The sequence below is a fragment of the Protopterus annectens genome, chromosome 1.part0 (genome assembly GCF_019279795.1).
Source record: "Protopterus annectens isolate FY-2018-M chromosome 1.part0, PAN1.0, whole genome shotgun sequence".
NCBI classification, from domain to species: Eukaryota; Metazoa; Chordata; order Ceratodontiformes; family Protopteridae; genus Protopterus; species Protopterus annectens.
Window position 1 is genome coordinate 818,321,917 of NC_056725.1, and position 17,273 is coordinate 818,339,189.

General features: G+C 42.8%; 1 protein-coding gene across 1 annotated transcript in view; it reads right to left on the reverse strand.

Annotated features, from left to right (window-relative positions):
• Positions 1-17,072, reverse strand: part of LOC122801562 (peptidoglycan recognition protein 1-like) — a 185,052-nt gene extending 167,980 nt beyond the window's left edge. Inside the window, exon 1 of the mRNA XM_044071001.1 lies at positions 16,835-17,072. Within this exon, the coding sequence (XP_043926936.1) occupies positions 16,835-16,982 (148 nt within the window). The 5' untranslated portion in view covers positions 16,983-17,072. The remainder of the gene's footprint in view (positions 1-16,834) is intronic.
• Positions 17,073-17,273: the final 201 nt, after the last annotated feature.

Sequence of the window (17,273 nt, forward strand, 5' to 3'; positions counted from 1 at the left end):
ATATGCAAACTGGTCTCGGATGGGGACCACGTGCCTTGGACTGTCCTTCCTGAGCAATGTCCCCCCAACCAGAGATGGGAGGCATCCATGGTCACTGTGGTTTTAGGAAAGGACAGAAGAAAGGAGCATCCCTTGACTAGGTCCAGGGAATGAATCCACCACCGAAGAGAGTCCCTGCATACCTGGGAAATATGGACCAGATGAGATAATGGTAGAGCTAATAGAGACCATTGGACTGCTAGATTCCACTGAAGAATCTGCATGTGAAGTCGCTCTAGGGGTAATAGGTTGATCGTGGCAGCCATAGACCCCAATGCACTCAGAACTGCCTCTGCTGACAGAACTTGGACTTGAAGGACGTACAAGACGTGTAACTTTAGACTGTGTACCCTGTCTGGGGTGAGGAAAACTTTCATTTGGATAGTGTCCAACTGAGCCCCCAATGAAGTCTAGGATATGAAAAGGGGCCAGTGATGACTTGTTGAGATTGATGGTGATGCCCAGTCTTCTCTCACTAGTAAGAGGAAATAATTCCTGGCTTGGCAAAGTAGATGTTTGGTAGGGGCAGTAAAGAGCCAATCATCCAGGTAAGGGAAGATCTGAATACCCTGAAGCTTCAGGTGAGCCACTACTATTGTCATCACCTTGGTGAACACCTTGGAGGCTGTAGTGAGACCAAAGGGAAGGGCTCTGAACTGACAATGATTGGCTCCCAGCTGGAAGTGGAGAAACCTCCGAGAGTGCCTGTCCATCTTGATATGATAGTACATGTCCTGGAGGTCGATTGAGCACAACCAATCTTTCACCTGCAGGAGGGCAGGATGGACTGAAGAGTGACCATCTGGAATTTTGCCTTGGCTACTGACAGGTTCAAGGTGGAGAGATCCAGAATGGGTCTTAGGTCCCCCATTTTCTTTGGCACTAAAAAGAACCTGGAATAAATGCCTGACCTAGATTGGCCTAGGGGGAATGGGTTGGATGACTCATTTTTCTTAGCAGCTTGTCTATCTCTAGCGCTGATTCCTCCTTTTGCACGGGTGGAATGTCTGGGAGGTGATTTGGTGGGAGAGTTGGTTCAATGAAGAGGATGGAATAACCTCTGGATATAATTTGTAACACCCAATGATCTGTTGTTATGGTTTTTCCATGCCACTGGGTGTACCGATAGGCAACCCCTAACTGCCTTCGGAGATGAGCAGTCTGCTGCATGGGTTTGTCCGAGAACGGTTCTTGAGACCTGAAGTTTCTTGGACCCATTCTGCCTCTAGGATGGTGTTTATCATAACCTCCTCTGCCTCTGGGGAAAGATGAGTCCTGACTGTGCCAGGAAAATACCTAAGACTTCCAGAACCACATCTTATCCCTAGAAAAGGATATTTGAGGGAGGAGAAGTGGATCCCAATGGCAGGCAGTGTCTTCCCATCCTTCTCACTCTGGACCAAGGTTTCTCAAACTGACTTCCCAAACAGGAAAGAACTGTTATATGGGGCATTTGCAAATGATGCCTTAAAGGGTTCCGAGAATTGACAAAGCCAGAGCCAGGCATGATGCCGCATATTGCCAGAAATGGCCGCTCTGCCATTCCCTCCATGGCATGGGAGAGAAGATGCATAAATGTATCAGCTACCACCTTGAGAGTGGTCATCTGAGAGGAGAATGTCTTCTTGCCCTCCACCAACATGGACTCCGGGGTCGACTCAGCAATTTCCTTGACAAAGTGTTGCTGCAGCCGAATAATGTGTGCCATATAGTTCAGCAGTCTTATAGAAAAAGTCGCTGAAGAGTACACCCGCTTCCCTAAATGGTCCATAGCCCTTGACTCCCAGTCAGGAAGATGGACCATAGAGCTCTCCTGTGCAAGCTCTTTCTTCATGGTGGCTGCCACCACCATAGCCTCCACCGGGGGACCCCTTATTTCAACAAGTCCTATCTGGAGGGGGGCTAAGGACTTTATCAGGGTGCTTAGGGATGGGCCCTACAGTGTCTGGTTCCTTCCATGCCCGAGATGTTATAAGGTCCACAAGCGGATCCACAGGAGGGGACATCCAGGAAGTAGATGGACCTGTGCCAAATGCCTCGAGGGACAATGACTCGTCCAAGGTTGGATAAGAAGCTGATGCCGGGGATGCGTGGGCTGCCATCCCAGAGGAGGGAAGTAAGCTCTTTAGAATAAGTTTATCCCTCCTGTCCTTAAGGGGCCATGAGTTAAACCCCGCACAGATAGGACAGGGGGTAAGCAGGTGAGTGCCACCCAGGCATACCCTGCACAGCGTGTGGCCATCAGCTGGGAAGAGCTTTGGCCACACTCTGTGCACTTCCTAAACACTGGTTTTTGGGGTATCAAACATACTCCTAAACTGGCTAGCAGAAACACACACACACACACACACACACACACACACACACACACACACACACACACACACACAAAACTAGAAGAGGACGAAAAAGGGAAAAACTTTTTTTTTTTTTTAACCAACGACCAAATGCGGGTGGGGAAGGTAAGATAGATAAGGAATGGAAATCTCTAAAGATAGATAGAAAAAGGACCCAAAAAAGCAACTCACTTACAAAAAAGATGCTCAGAGCTCAGACCACAATGCTAGCTGTTTCAGCGGCTAATGAGATCTGAAGGGAGGAAGGAGACAGTGGCATTATGGGTTAGGAGAGCAGCTTGGAGCTCTGATCAAATGCTGGATATGTAGCCGTATCGGATCCGATACGGATCCATAACCCACAGGTTGAAGACCAAATGAAGTCAATTACTTCAGATCCACAAATTTTATCAAGAACAGACCAAAAATATGACTCAAAAATCTGAACATTGTGTGAAAATCTAGACAGTTGAAATGCATCCCCATACACATCACAGGTACTTAAAAATGTTCTGCTCAGTTATACTGCTGTTTACATCTGCACTGACATTGTATAATTCTAACTGCGAATTTGGGTGTCCAAATGGAAAGATGAGAAATCAGCAAGCAAAGGAGAGTAGTATTGCTGGAACTGACTTTATCAAGTCTTGGTGAGTACCTTCAGGAGGTGGACCCTGTTTTTCACAAAATCTCACCAAGACAACACTGATATATAAACTGTATTTTATATAGCATATATCATGGACAGAAGTAGGTTAAAAAAAAAGATAGCTGGGTGTACAAAACTCAGGATAGAAAAGTGCCCAATCCTGGCAGGCGCACTGGTGCTAGGACTGGAAAAAATGACAGTGTAGAATCCTCAAGATACAAACATTCCTACAATTATGCTAGGTCTGGCTCAGAATGCTCCCCCCCCCCCTATTATGCAAAAATCCCAGAATTTCCAGACAGAAGATATACAAAAAGATTAAGAGAGAAACTAGAGAAAAGAAACATACTTGCACAAGAAAAACTTTCAGAAGTTTCAAATAAAAATTAGTGTTTGTTAATACAACAGATTTATGAAAAGCATTATATAGACCAAGAAAACTTAAGCTGTTTGGAAAAAGAAGTGACTGAAGAATTGCAAAAAATGTATAGAACAAAATCTAACAATTTCTGAAAGGCATAAAAAAAGAACTATGGACATGGGAAAGGAGGAGAGATCTGACATGGTGCAATATTTATGCAAAGGAGAAAGACAAATTAATCAATACACAAAACGCAGCCTCAAAGATATTCGAAGAGAAATACAGGCAAAGGCATCCAGATAACGAAAAATTCACAATAGAAAAAAATAAGATCACAAAGAGGCAATGTAGAACAGAAGATTGGTAAAGTAGAGATTAAAAAAATAGAAGCTGAAGTTATGGAAGAACTGAGAAGTGAAGGATTTAGTGTAAAAAGTCTAACACAGGTTATATCACAGCATGATGTAACAATTAGTCTCCCAAGTAAGGTGAAACAGGAGGAGCAGGAGATATATGAAGAAGAAATATGGACATGGGAAAGAAAAAGAGATTTAATATGGTGCAATATTTATACAAAGGTGAAAACAAAACTAGTTTATAGGTTCATAGGTAGGTACTAGGCTATTGGCCTAAGGGCCTACGTAAGCCTAGCCAGCAAGGTACCATTGCTTACGCCACTCAAGAAAGTTATTTTCCTGTGCCACTGTCCAGCAGAGACACAGAAGTGATCCCCGGGGTGTATTTCCTATTTCCCATCCACTCATCAAGATTTTTCTTGAAGAGTGCTAATGAAAAACTTTGCTTGACATAGATGGGTAGCTTGTTCCAGAGTATAGGAAGTCTCTGGGACAGGAATCTATCCCTCCAGCATGCCCTGTTTATTGTGGTGACAAGGTTTAAGTCCCTAGAGTGTGTAGCTTGGAGGGATTGGGATTTCTTTAGGTGTAGCATGTCCAACAGCTCTGGGTTTAATATAGCTTTATATGTTAGACCGAGATCACCTCGGAGTAGGCGATATGCTACGGAGTAAAGCTGGCGTTTTTTGAGGCGGTCAGTGTAGGGCATTTGTTTGAGGCCAGTATTCCTCTTTGTGAGCTACTTCTGTGGCCTTTCCAGCTGCTCTAGATGTCTTGTGAGGTACATTCCAAAAGGGGCATTGTACTCTATAATGGGTCTAATGAGTGATGAGTAGAGGGGAACAATGACCTCTTTTTTCCTGGATGAGAACCCTTTTATGATGAGGTGCGCCATGTAGAAGGACTTCCTGACTACTGTGGCGATGTGACTATCAAAGGAGAGACTAATGTCCGCCTGGGTCCCAAGGTCTCTTATCATACATTTGGTGTGATAAAGATTGCTGCCTATGTGGTAGTTCATGGGTGCAGAGTTTTTTACCAAAGGGGATGACACTGCACTTTTTGGCATTGAGCTTGAGGCCATGGCTCTGACATCAGGTATCTGTCTCAGTGAGGCCCTTCTGTAGGATGTCCACATCATTTGGGGACTTGACTATGGCTCCTACTTTGCCGTCATCTGCGAACTTTATTAGCCAGAGGCCTTCTGTGTTAGCCTGTACTTCAGAGAAGTAGATACCAAACAGGAGAGGTCCCAGGACAGAACCCTGTGGTACTCCACTTGTCACTGCTTTGAGGTCAGATTTGGAGTCTGCAACTTTTACAGTGTGGATTCTGTCAGTGAGCCAGTTGGCAACCCATCTTGTGACGTAGGGATTTATACCTAGTTTAGTGACTTTAGCTATAATTCCAGAATGGGGGATGGTGTCGAAAGCCTTGGCGAGGTCAAGATAGGCTGCGTGAACCACCTTACCCTCATCCACGGCTTTGGTGACTGCCTCAAAGACATCGATCAGGTTCAGGAGGCATGATCTGCCTTTCACAAACCTGAACTGGGTGGGATCCAGAGTTTGGAGTTTACCAATGTCTTTGTTTATGAGTTCCATGATGATACATTCCATGGCCTTGCAGACCAGGCTCATCAGGCTAATAGGTCGATAGTTCCTGGGATCAGTGGTGGCTACCCCTTTGTGGAGTGGGATAACTGTTGCTGTGTGCCATTCAGTGGGCACAAAGGCTGATGCGAGACTATTATTGAACATGGTGTTTAAGTGGGGAGCCAGTTCGTTCTGAAGTTCGTGTAAATCGCAGCCTGGGATGTTGTCCGGTCCCATGGATGCTGTGTTTTTGGCTTTAGAGAGTGCAGCTTTTACCTGCGTAGTTGTGATTACAGGGACTCTGCATTCTTCCTGTATAGATATGGGCCCTTTAGGGGGTGAGAGAGGGGAAAGTTAGCACTGAACCGATCTGCCAAGATGTTGGCAATATCAGTTAGTTCTGTAATTTTCGTGCCTTTGTGCTGTAACTCACAGCAGATCTGGGTGTTGACATCTAGATTCTTAACATAGCTATAGAATGCTTTGTGGTTGTCCTTGGATTTAGTGGCAATTTTGTTTTCATATCTAGCTTTAGAGGATCTTATAAGGGATCACAGCTTCTTACTGAGGCTGACCAGGGAGCTCCTCCACTCATGGGATTTTACTCTCTTTTGCAACAGTTTCTTCCTTCTGTTGTACAGTTTGTTTATGGCAGGGGACCACCAGATTGGCTCCCTTTTTTTTGAGGATAGCGTCTTGGTTCTGTTTGGGGTAGCATAATCCATGCACTCGTGTAAATGCTTATAGAGTTAATACAAAAAGAGCAACACCAACAATATTTGAAGAGAAATACAGGCAAAGGCATCTGGATATGACAAATGTTACAATATGAAAAATAAAACAATCAGGAAAAGTAAAAAAGAGGATTAGTAATAAAAATGTTAATGAAACAGAAACTTAGGTTATGGATTACCTGTGAAGTGAAGGATTTAGTGCAGAAAATCTAACTCTGATACCACAGCAGGACTGTAATGGATTCCCAAATGTAGAACAAAAGGGTAACAAAAGAAAGGCATATGGAACAAAGGATAATTTATTGTTAAATAAAGTCATAACTGAGAACTGTAAAAAAGGGGAAGAATCTAAGTAAGGCATGGACAGACCACAAACAAGCATTTGACAGTATTCCACATTCATGAATAAGAGTGCTTAAAATGTGTAAGATACACTACACTGATAAACTACATCACAGCGACCATGAAAGAATGGCAAATCACTCTACAGTTAAGCCAAGATAAAGCAAAAATCATTATTCTAGCAATAAAAATACAAAGGAGGATATTCCAGGGTGACTCTCTGTCACTGTTGCTCTTTTGCCTTGCCCTTAACCCATTAAGCTCTCTACTTGACAAATTAGTCATGGCTACAAGTTGGCTCCCAGAAAACAACAAAGTGTAAAGACTTCTTATCTTCTTTTTGTGGATAATTTAAAATTGAAAGCAAAACTGCAAGTGGTCAAAACTTTTTCAGATGATATAAGACTGTCACTTGGTCTTGAAAAATGCGCAAAAGCAACTTTTAAAGCAGCTGCAGCACGATGAAAATATCAGCCTGTGAGAGGAATGTGATATAAAAGAACTCGAGTAAGAGGGAGTGTACAAATACTTGGGAATAGATGAAGGATCAACAATAAAACATGAACAAATGTGAATAAAACTTAATAAGGAATATTTTAGAAGAGTAAAATTCATTATGAAAACAGTGCTGACATCTAGGAACAAATCATCATCAGTCCCATTTTTTCCCATTTTCTAAATGGTTTTGTGGTATCATGTTGTCTATCACCATCTCTTTCAGTTCAGAGCCACAGTTCTGCCTTCGTTGACACTCATGCCTGACTGTCATAGATCTTCTTTCACACAATCCACCCACCTCTTTGCTGGATGTCCTCGTTTCCTCTCATCTTCTTCCTGCTGTTCCAAATCTTCTTCACCAGATTGTCTTCTGCTTTTCTGCACGTCTGAACCACCATAATCTGTTCTCTTTGATTTTTTCTACAATCGGAACTACTTCGGCTTCTGCTCTTATGGCCTTATTTCTTTGTCTGTCCCACAGTATGCATCCTACCACCTGTCTCAGGCACTTCATTTCCATCACTTCTAGCTTACTCATCTGCTCTGCCTTTACTGCCCAGGTTTCTATACCATACAGTAGTACTGGTCACACCACTGTGTTGTACACATTACTTTTCAGCTTCTTTGGCATTCTTCTGTCATACACTGCACCTGAGACTCTATGCCAGTTTGCTGCAGCACCTCTGATTCTAGCTTTGACCTCTTCTATCTCAATTCTCAGCTTCTTCTGATTTCCCCAGTTTGCTGCCATTACCACTGTCTTATCCGTGCTTATTTTCATCCCACTTGCCTTCACTTTTGCATTCCATTTCCCCTATCCTTTGCTGAAGCTCTTGCTCAGAGTCTGCTTGTAGTGCCACATCATCTGCATACAGCAACTCTGTTGATCTGTCCCCTCCATCCGATTTGCTAATGTAGTCCATCACCAGTATAAACAGCAGTGAGGTCAGTGCTGAACCCTGGTGCACACCCACTCCCACTGGGAACCCCTCTGCGAGGCTGAACACTGTTTGTACTCAAGTCCTTGGGTCCTTGAAAATAGCCTGCACTAATTCTACCAGTGTTTCTGGGATTGTTAACCACCACAGTGCTGCCCAAATCAGCTTTCTTGGGACCTTGTCATATGCTTTCTCTAAGTCTAGGAATATCCAGCTGGACTCTTTCCTTATCTCTAACTTCTTCTCAACTACCTGTCTCACTGCAAACATCGGGTCAGTTGTGCTGCATCCTGATCTGAATCCGAACTGCTCATTTCCCATCTTACTTTCTACTACTCTGCATATCTATCGATCACTCTCTCCAGAACTTTTATGCAATGTGACAGGAGTTTGATGCCTCTGTACTGCCTGCTCACCACAACTGCCATTTCTAGTTCTGATCTGACAACACTGGGAATACATCAGGTCACTTCAAAACTAAAATGAAATGAATCACCATAACAAGATGAACATCCAAGCACAATTTATTTATATTTTGTGGAGCCTTTGCTTTAGGTAATTAAACAAGGCTTTTTCACATCTATTTAAAGTAATTGTCTCCATCTTGGTTTTTGGTTTCACAGTCTGCATCTGTGCTAAAACCTAAAAGAATGTTCTCTCTGGTTCTTCTTAAATATCCTCTCACTGCTATATAATGCTGATTAGAAAAGTATAAATATTTATCTGGGCAAAGAGATGACCGGAATGGAGTTCATGAAAATAGAGGTTCACATGACAATATCAGTCTTAACTGTGATGTTTTTGTTTAGTGCCTCATTCAGTAATTTTAACACTGCTGTTGCCTATGCCTGTGGCATACAGGCATAGAGCCCTGATTATGGCTTAGATGACTTAAATTTGTTTAGCAGCTTGGGTGCTAGATGGTGCAGGCAGAGAGAATGGACATGCTCGTCCTGGAAGAGGAAGTGCACATGCCCAGGGACACGTGTGCAATCAGATTTCCCTGGTACAGACCATGGAAACTAGTATGTGTTGCTTCCTTTCAGAGGGCAGGGATGTCCTGCTGATGTCATCTCCATGTGGAACTTAGGGGGCAATTCAGCACTGATGCCCATTGCTTGATTCACCCATGGCTACACAGGTGCAGGGGCAGTAGTGCTAATAAAGAAGAAAATACCACTAATGGCAATCCTAACAATAGCACCTGACCATCACCCCCGATGAAGGTGGAACAAATGGAATGATTAAAAGGGGGAGCAGGTTGATAATAAGCAAGCAGAGGGGGCAATGAGGTGCAAAAAAAATAACACTGCACTCTAAAAGAAGTTTGATTATGCATTTTGGAAATCTTTTTTAGCATTCTAATGAAGCTTGTACCATTTTTAATACTGTGTACATAATGTGTATGCTGACTCTTCCTACATAACTAGAATTTCTGGTTTTCTGTCAGTCATGTTTTAAGGAGGAGAATATGGAAATACTGCTACTTCTGCATTTATTACTTGTTCTGCTTACTGAGCCATAATCACTCCCTTTTCAGCAGCACCCAAACATTTTAGGGTTTACAAAGAAATCAATAAATAGATAAATTATATGAAGATTTGGGCAGACAGGAAGAAGGTAAGAGGAAACAGTGTCAAGTAAAGAGGTGAATGTATTGTGTGAGAGAAGATCTACAACAGTCAGGCATGAGTGTCAAAGAAAGCAGGAGTGCAGCACTTAATTGAGAGAGATGGCGACAGATAACACAACAAAACTGGGAATAAGGGGTTTGTTGATGATGATGTTGATGCAAATCATATTTTCTCCCCAGATTTATCAGATCATGCTTAATTTTTATATGTTGAGAATTACTTAAATGGACATCTTAAAATCGTTTTTTTCTCTAAAAACTGCATTTTACCTGATTTTGGCCTAGCACTCAAGTGTGGGGTCATTTATTGCACTGTTGTGATTATTTTGCTACTTATGTATCTCTGCTACCTTTAAACTACAAAAAAAAAATCTTGCTTTTTTCCCACTTTCTGAAAATTAAGAAAGTTCAGTTACAGATTTGCTGTTCTGAACTGTTTGGAAGTTTCTAGAAGGCCAGTGCTTGCTTGGGCTAAAGGGAAGTCTCTGTGTTCACCAGTGGGAGTGGTTAACACTGAACAGCCTGCCTGTCCCTGGAGGAGTGGTTACTACCTAGAAGCTGTAGTTTTATTGGCCATTTTGGGTCAATTCTAAACTCCTTGATCTGTCTCTCTTAAAACCAGGCTGCCTCGTGGTTTTGGCGTCTTTTCAGGCTTGCTAGTTGTTGCTGAAGCACCTACCAAGGGGATAAAACACTAAGAGAAGAAAAGGAGCCACTTTTGTGATTTTAAGTATTTTCTTCTGATTTTTTGTTAAGTTTTACTGCTTTGCCACCTACTTTTTGGCATTTTCCGGCTTGCTAAAGTTTATATCTATAACAGTAACAGTACTTGGAACACATCTAGAGCCTGCATTTTCCTGTGTTGCAGTTAATTTAAAATCGTTTTTTTCTCTAAAAACTGCATTTTACCTGATTTTGGCCTAGTACTCAAGTGTGGGGTCATTTATTGCACTGTTGTGATTATTTTGCTGCTTGTGTATCTCTGCTACCTTTAAACTACAGCAAAAAGAAAAAAAAAAAAAGCTTGCTTTTTTCCCACTTTCTGAAAGTTAAGAAAGTTCAGTTACAGATTTGCTGTTCTGAACTGTTTGGAAGTTTCTAGAAGGCCAGTGCTTTGCTTGGGCTAAAGGGAAGTCTCTGTGTTCACCAGTGGGAATGGTTAACACTGAACAGCCTGCCTGTCCCTGGAGGAGTGGGTACTACCTATAAGCTGTAGTTTTATTGGCCATTTTGGGTCAATTCTAAACTCCTTGATCTCTTTCTCTTAAAACCCTACAACTCTCTTTTTGTGCGGTTTTGCGCACTGAGCAGCGTCGGGCAGCGCCACCTAAACAGGTTTAAACTATTCCAGGCTCCACAAAGTCTGCTCTTCACTTTTTCCCTTAGAACTGTTCAAACTCTCAAAGTAATCACTCTATTCTCTTTCTAAAGCCCTGCACTTGCTCAGCTCTTATAAGGAAACACTAACTAACTAAAGCACTACACTCTCCTTGACTTCTCATAAGTATTAGACTCCCGATTGGTCCTTCCTGATCAAGCGAAAAATCAATTCACTTCCCTAATCTGATCAGTAAAAAAATAGTTCCCTATACTAATCTGGTATGTCCAAGGGTCAGTTTCAAGGTTACTCTCCAGTCCAGCTGGTGAATCTGGGAATTTTGAGGCAATGTTACAATTGCCTTATGTACACAGACAACCCTCTCCTCCTTCCAACAAACTCTAATACATGTGAGAGATGCAGTTACACAGCCAAACTGGAGGCAGAGCTCTCTCAACCCAAGACTGGCACAGTCAGTCAGGAGGAAAAGTAACCACCCACACCACAAATCCAGTCTCACACAGACCTATTGCATCTGCATACCCAACACATAAACACACAAAAACATACTCGGAGGCTCTAAATAAAATCTGCCTAAACAGCAAAGACCTCCTAAGAAGATATCCAAGCAACAGCCACCCCTCAACAATACCCGCGAATCACATATCTCACAAAATCAGTGTGCCTCACAGTCACAGCCCTTAAGGCCAAATAACACACCAAATACACTTGTTATAGGGGACTCTATTGTCCGGCACACTGATGTCCCGCTCACCAGACTGAACAAGGAGAAGGTCACTGTAAGCTGCCTGTCGGGTGCCAGGATCTGCCACATAAAGCAAGCACTCAGGTCACTCCAAACAAGTACAAGTATGACTCCGTCATTGTCCATGCTGGTGTGAATGACTTGAGACGTACCACCCTGGACTACTTGAAAAGAGACATAGAGGAGCTCTCTGACCATGTAGCCCAGGCTGGTATGACCCTGACCTTGAGTAGCATCTTGCCTCACCAAGAATGATGCCACAGTATAAAGACAAAATGATCAGTTTCAACAATTGGCTAAGGTACTGGTGTCATTCAAAGGGGATCCAGTGTCTGTCAGCCTGGGATGACATGCTCGACAAGCCACGTTGCTTCGCTATGGACGGCTTGCACCTGTCACCCTTAGGCTTTTGTATACTGGCCAAGGCTCTTGCCACCCCCATAGTGCCTTTTTTAGGCAAGGCTCAAAGGACAAACCCACCTCCATAGACAACCCAAGGATAAAAAAACTAAAGGTAATGCTACTCAATGCCAGAAGTCTAAACCTCAAGATGCACGCACTCGTAGCTCTCCTCAGTATGGAGAAAATTGATGTCTGTGCAGAAACAGAAACCTGGTTCAAGGCTCCTGAGAGCACCCCAGCACTAACAGGTTATAACTCATACCATGTGTTTCGGCTCCAAAACTCGGACCGAAGCACAAAAGGAGGGGAAGTATCTATATTCATCAAAGATACCTACACCTACAGGTTAGCGGCACTGCACGAAGCATCGGAAACCATCCATGTGCAACTAACAGTGGGCAAAATTGCCTTTCAGTTTGTAGCCTGCTACAGAACACCCTCCCTATTACAGGAACCCCACTTGGCATCCCTGAGAACACTGGAGAATATGAAGGTCTCTCTAAACACTATGTTATTGGGTAACTTCAACTACCCAAACATTGACTGGGAAAACTACTCAAGCCCAAACACCCTCGCCCAATGGTTCCTTGTATTTATAAACTCTAACGCAATGGAACAACTGGTCACCACTCCCACAAGAGGGAACAACATATTGGACCTGGTCATCACCAACATGGGGACTCTATGTTCCACACCAGAGGTAAACCGCTCATTGGTAAGATCAGACCATAAACAAATTTCCCTGGACATCCATATCCCGTCCCCACCCCCAGCCAAGGAAATCACTGTAAAGAATTACTCAAAAGCCAACTTTGCACTTCTCAAGACTGAGGTGGAATCCTTAAAAGCCCCTGGGCCAGAGGATAATACAGCCCAATCCGCAGAATCCTTTACAAATGCATTCTATGAGCACCTGCAGGAATGCATGGATCGTGCTATCCCAATTAAAACCAAGACTCACTCCTCCAAAAACAGGAGACCAGTCTGGTGGATCCCGGCCATAAATAAGCTATACAACAGAAGGAGGAAGCTACTACATGACAGAGCAAAATCCCAAAAAGGGAAGGCATCTCTGATCAGTATTAGCAAGAAACTTCGATCCCTCATAAAATCATCAAAGGCCAGTTTCGAAAGAAAAATTGCCCTAGACACTAAAGATAATCACAAGGCCTTCTTTAGTTATGTCAGGAACATAGGTGGAAACTCCCAGATATGCTCTGAATTGTTGCATAACGGTACAAAATATACTGAACCTACAGACATAGCCAACATCCTGGCAGACAGATTCAGCGCAAACTTCTCCCCTCCCCCCCAAAGGAGCAAATGCCTATCCCAACTGAATGTAACCTCCCTGACATCACAGATGCATAGGTGAAAGCTGCCCTCTCCAAAGCAACAAAACACAGCATCTATGGGACCGGACGGTGTCCCAGGCTGTGTCTTACATGAGCTCCAAGAAGAACTGAACCCTCACATTAAGTCACTGTTCAAACTTAGCCTTACTACAGGATATGTACCCAAAGAATGGTGTACAGCTACAGTGGTCCCACTCCACAAAGGTGGTGCCACAACGGACCCCGGAAACTATCGCCCCATAAGCCTGACTAGTCTGGTCTGTAAAGCTATGGAGCGTATTATCATGGAACTCATAAACAAAGACATTGGGAGCCTCCAGACACTGGACCCTACCCAATTCAGCTTTGTTAAGGGCAGATCTTGCCTCTTAAACCTAGTTGATTTCTTTGAAACAGTTACCAAAGCCATAGATGAGGGCAAGGTAGTCCACACAGCCTACCTGGACCTCACAAAAGCCTTTGACACAATTCCCCACTCGGGCATCATAAATAAGCTTACCAGCTTAAATATCAACCCCTATATCACAAGATGGGTTGCAAACTGGCTCAGAAATAGAACCCAGATGGTCAGAATCACAGGTGCCATGTCCGAATCCAAACCAGTTACAAGTGGCATCCCAGAGAGCTCAGTTCTGGGACCTTTCTTGTTCGGTATATACTTCTCTGAGGTTCAGGCTAACACGGGGGGGATTATGGCTGACAAAGTTCACAGATGACTGCAAACTGGGGGCCATAATTGAATCTCCAGCTGACACAAGCATCCTCCAAAAGAGTCTCACAGAGACGGATGCTTGGTGCCAGAGCCACGGCCTCAAGCTAAATGCTAAAAAGTGCATAGTCATCCCCTTTGGGAAAAACAAGGTGCCTACAAATTACCACATTGGTGGTAATCCATTAAGTACGGAAGAAATAATTAGAGATTTGGGGACCAACGTAGATAGTAATCTCTCCTTTGATAATCACGTTGCCAAAGTGGTTAGAAAGACCTTCTATATAGCCCACCTTATCAGGAAAGGGTTCGCATCAAGATCAAGAGAGGTCATTGTGCCCCTCTACTCGTCACTCATCAGGCCCATAATTGAATACAATGCCCCTTTTGGGATGTACCTTACCCGACACCTGCAGCAACTGGAGAGACCCCAAAAGTACCACCAAGAGGATCATGGGCTACAAACAAATGTCCTATGCAGCTCGACTAAAGAAACTCCAGCTCTACTCAGTTGCTTACCGCCTACCCAGAGGCGATCTATGCCTGACGTACAAAGCCATGTCAAACCCAGAATTAATGGACATGCTCCACCTCAAAAAATCCAAGTCCCTTAGAGCTACACGCTCCAGAGACCTAAACCTCAGCACAAAAATAAATAGGACATGCTGGAGGGACAGATTCATTTCCCAGCAGCTCCCCTCACTCTGGAATAGAATCCCAATTCATGTTAGACATAGCCCCTCACTGACCCTCTTCAAGCGAAATTTGGACGCGTGGATGGGAAATCGCAAATTCACCCCTGGGATCTCTCCTGTGTCCCTGCTAGACAGAGGCACAGTAAACTAATCTTAAAAGGGTACCTTCTGTGACCTACTTTACAGAGGCACAGTAGGCTAATCTAATAGGGAGGCGGAAGCCAAATGCACTCTGGCTAGGCTTATAAATGCTCTAGGGCAGATAGCCCAGTATCTACCTATGAACCTATGAACCTAATCTTCAATGTGGCAGCTGAGATTAGGTTTAGTCTGTTTCAGTCTGCTATTGTTGACACTAATATAGTAATTAATGAGGTGAAATGTGCAATGCTTTACTGACCTGTCCAAAATTATGCAGAATCAGGCAACTTGAATTTGAATACATTGAATACATTTAATTTTTTTTATTATGACACATGTTAAAACAGTCTAATTGTGTACCAATTTCTCCTTTCTGCTCTAAACTTGCCCATGCTGCAAATAAGCCATGCTATTTAGCACAGTCTACCTACACAAAACCAAATTAATCTCCATCCACTCCCATTTCCACCCCTAACTGGAGTCCTGTTTTTTGACAAGATTTTTAAAGCATTTGTGTTGTGCTCTTTTGACAAGCATTATGCCATCCTTTCTCCTCCAAATCTGTCCTGTTCTTGCTGTGTTTACCTCTCTCTTTCTTTCTTTTTGTGATACTCTCTCAACAGGTCACATGACACCTACAAAACCTTTGCAGTTTTTGTTGCTGGTTTCTTGATCGTGGATGGGGTGGCACAGTAGTGCACTGGATAGTGTTGTTGCCGCATCTCAAGAGGTTCTCTGGTCAGATTCCTGGCTGGGTACCTTCTGTGCAGAGTCTGCATATTCTCCCTGCATTAGCATGGATTTTCTCTGGGTGTTCATGTTTCCTCCCATACTTCAAAGACATGTAATATGTGGCTTGAACACTCTAAAGTGGTCAAAGGTGTGAGTGTGCATGTGTGTGGTGTGGAAGAACAACAGTGGTGGTGTGAACATTGGCTCTAGATGATTATCACTGTTGCAGTGGCACCACAAACCCATGTGCAGAAATGAGAAAAAGGGGTTGTGGATGGATGGATGGATGGATGGATGGATTCTTGCTCATGTGGCATCCTCCATAATGATGTTGCATTCTGAATGTTTCTGTCTGTATTCAAAGATACTTGGAGGTGATTTTAAAATGATATGGGTAACTAATAAGTGAAGTAAAAGTAAGGCTAGCTGCATCAGTTTGAAAGGATACTTTTTTGTAAAATATTTATCTGAGAATGCTGCCAAGCTCTGGAACCAGGTGGAGTTTTGAGTTACAATGGAACAGTTCCATTTAACAAAAAAAAAAAATGTACAACACATTTGCTTAAAATAAAACTGCCCAAAATAGGTAAGGTAAGCTATATGTGATAACATATGGCTAGTGGCTGTGCCTTTAGCACAAACTAGAAATATTTTTCTTCCATCAGTAACAAGGCCATTTTTCCAAGCCATTCAGTAATGCAGTTTTGTAGAAATTTAAAATGAGGCTACAGTGAAACAGTATTATTAACACTGTTAAACAGATACAGCAAAATCACTGTGTTTACCTCAACATACCTCTCCAATGTCCAGGTTTTTGCTTCATATTGTTGGTCTATTCCTTATAAAACCTGTGGTTTTCTGGCAAATCACTGGGATGATCTGAGGACCAAAGTCACTAAATAATGACATACATTTGAGTTTCAGACTTCAAATCCTTCAGAAAAGGTATGTTAACACACACCATGTTACTATAGTAAGTCTAAGTTTATAGGAGGGATATTTAAAATGTGTCCCTATTTTTGGTCCTTTGTCCCCCCATTTTGTCAGGTTTTGTCCAGATTTCTTGCACTAAGAGTTTAAAAGGTATGCCCCAAGAGAAGTGATTTCTGAATAAATCATTAGTAACAACTGCTACTAACATGCAACATGCAATTAATAAAACAGCTTTGCTCTGTCCTTCCACCAATGATTCAGATAACTTTTACTTACTATATTTCTTCACAGTTTGTGTATACCTTTCAAATAGACTGGATTTGCAATGGTCGCTCCCACAGCTGCTGACTTCAGGCTTATGTTAATTCTGCTATTTATGTCCTTAACATCTGTGTTTTCTTCCTTTACTTCTTGCTCCCTGCTGGTCTCTTTTGCATAGTTTGGATCCATGTTTTATGACAGAGATGAGTGAGGACTCCAACAATACTTTTTTAGTTCTCTTGCTATAGCTGGACTTGATGTCTGCCTTATTGCCACAGATCTTTCTAGTTCTGTCTGTTCAGTTTTAAAACTACTTCCTACTTCCTATACATGCATAGTCTCCTTTGGAGCTGTGACACACCCAGCTGCTAGTGTCTGTGTTGTTTATTCTTTGCTTCTGTATATGATCACAGCAAAAGGCCCTTTGACTTTCATATGTACATTTACTTTAAATGACTCGCATGTAACAAATACCTTTTA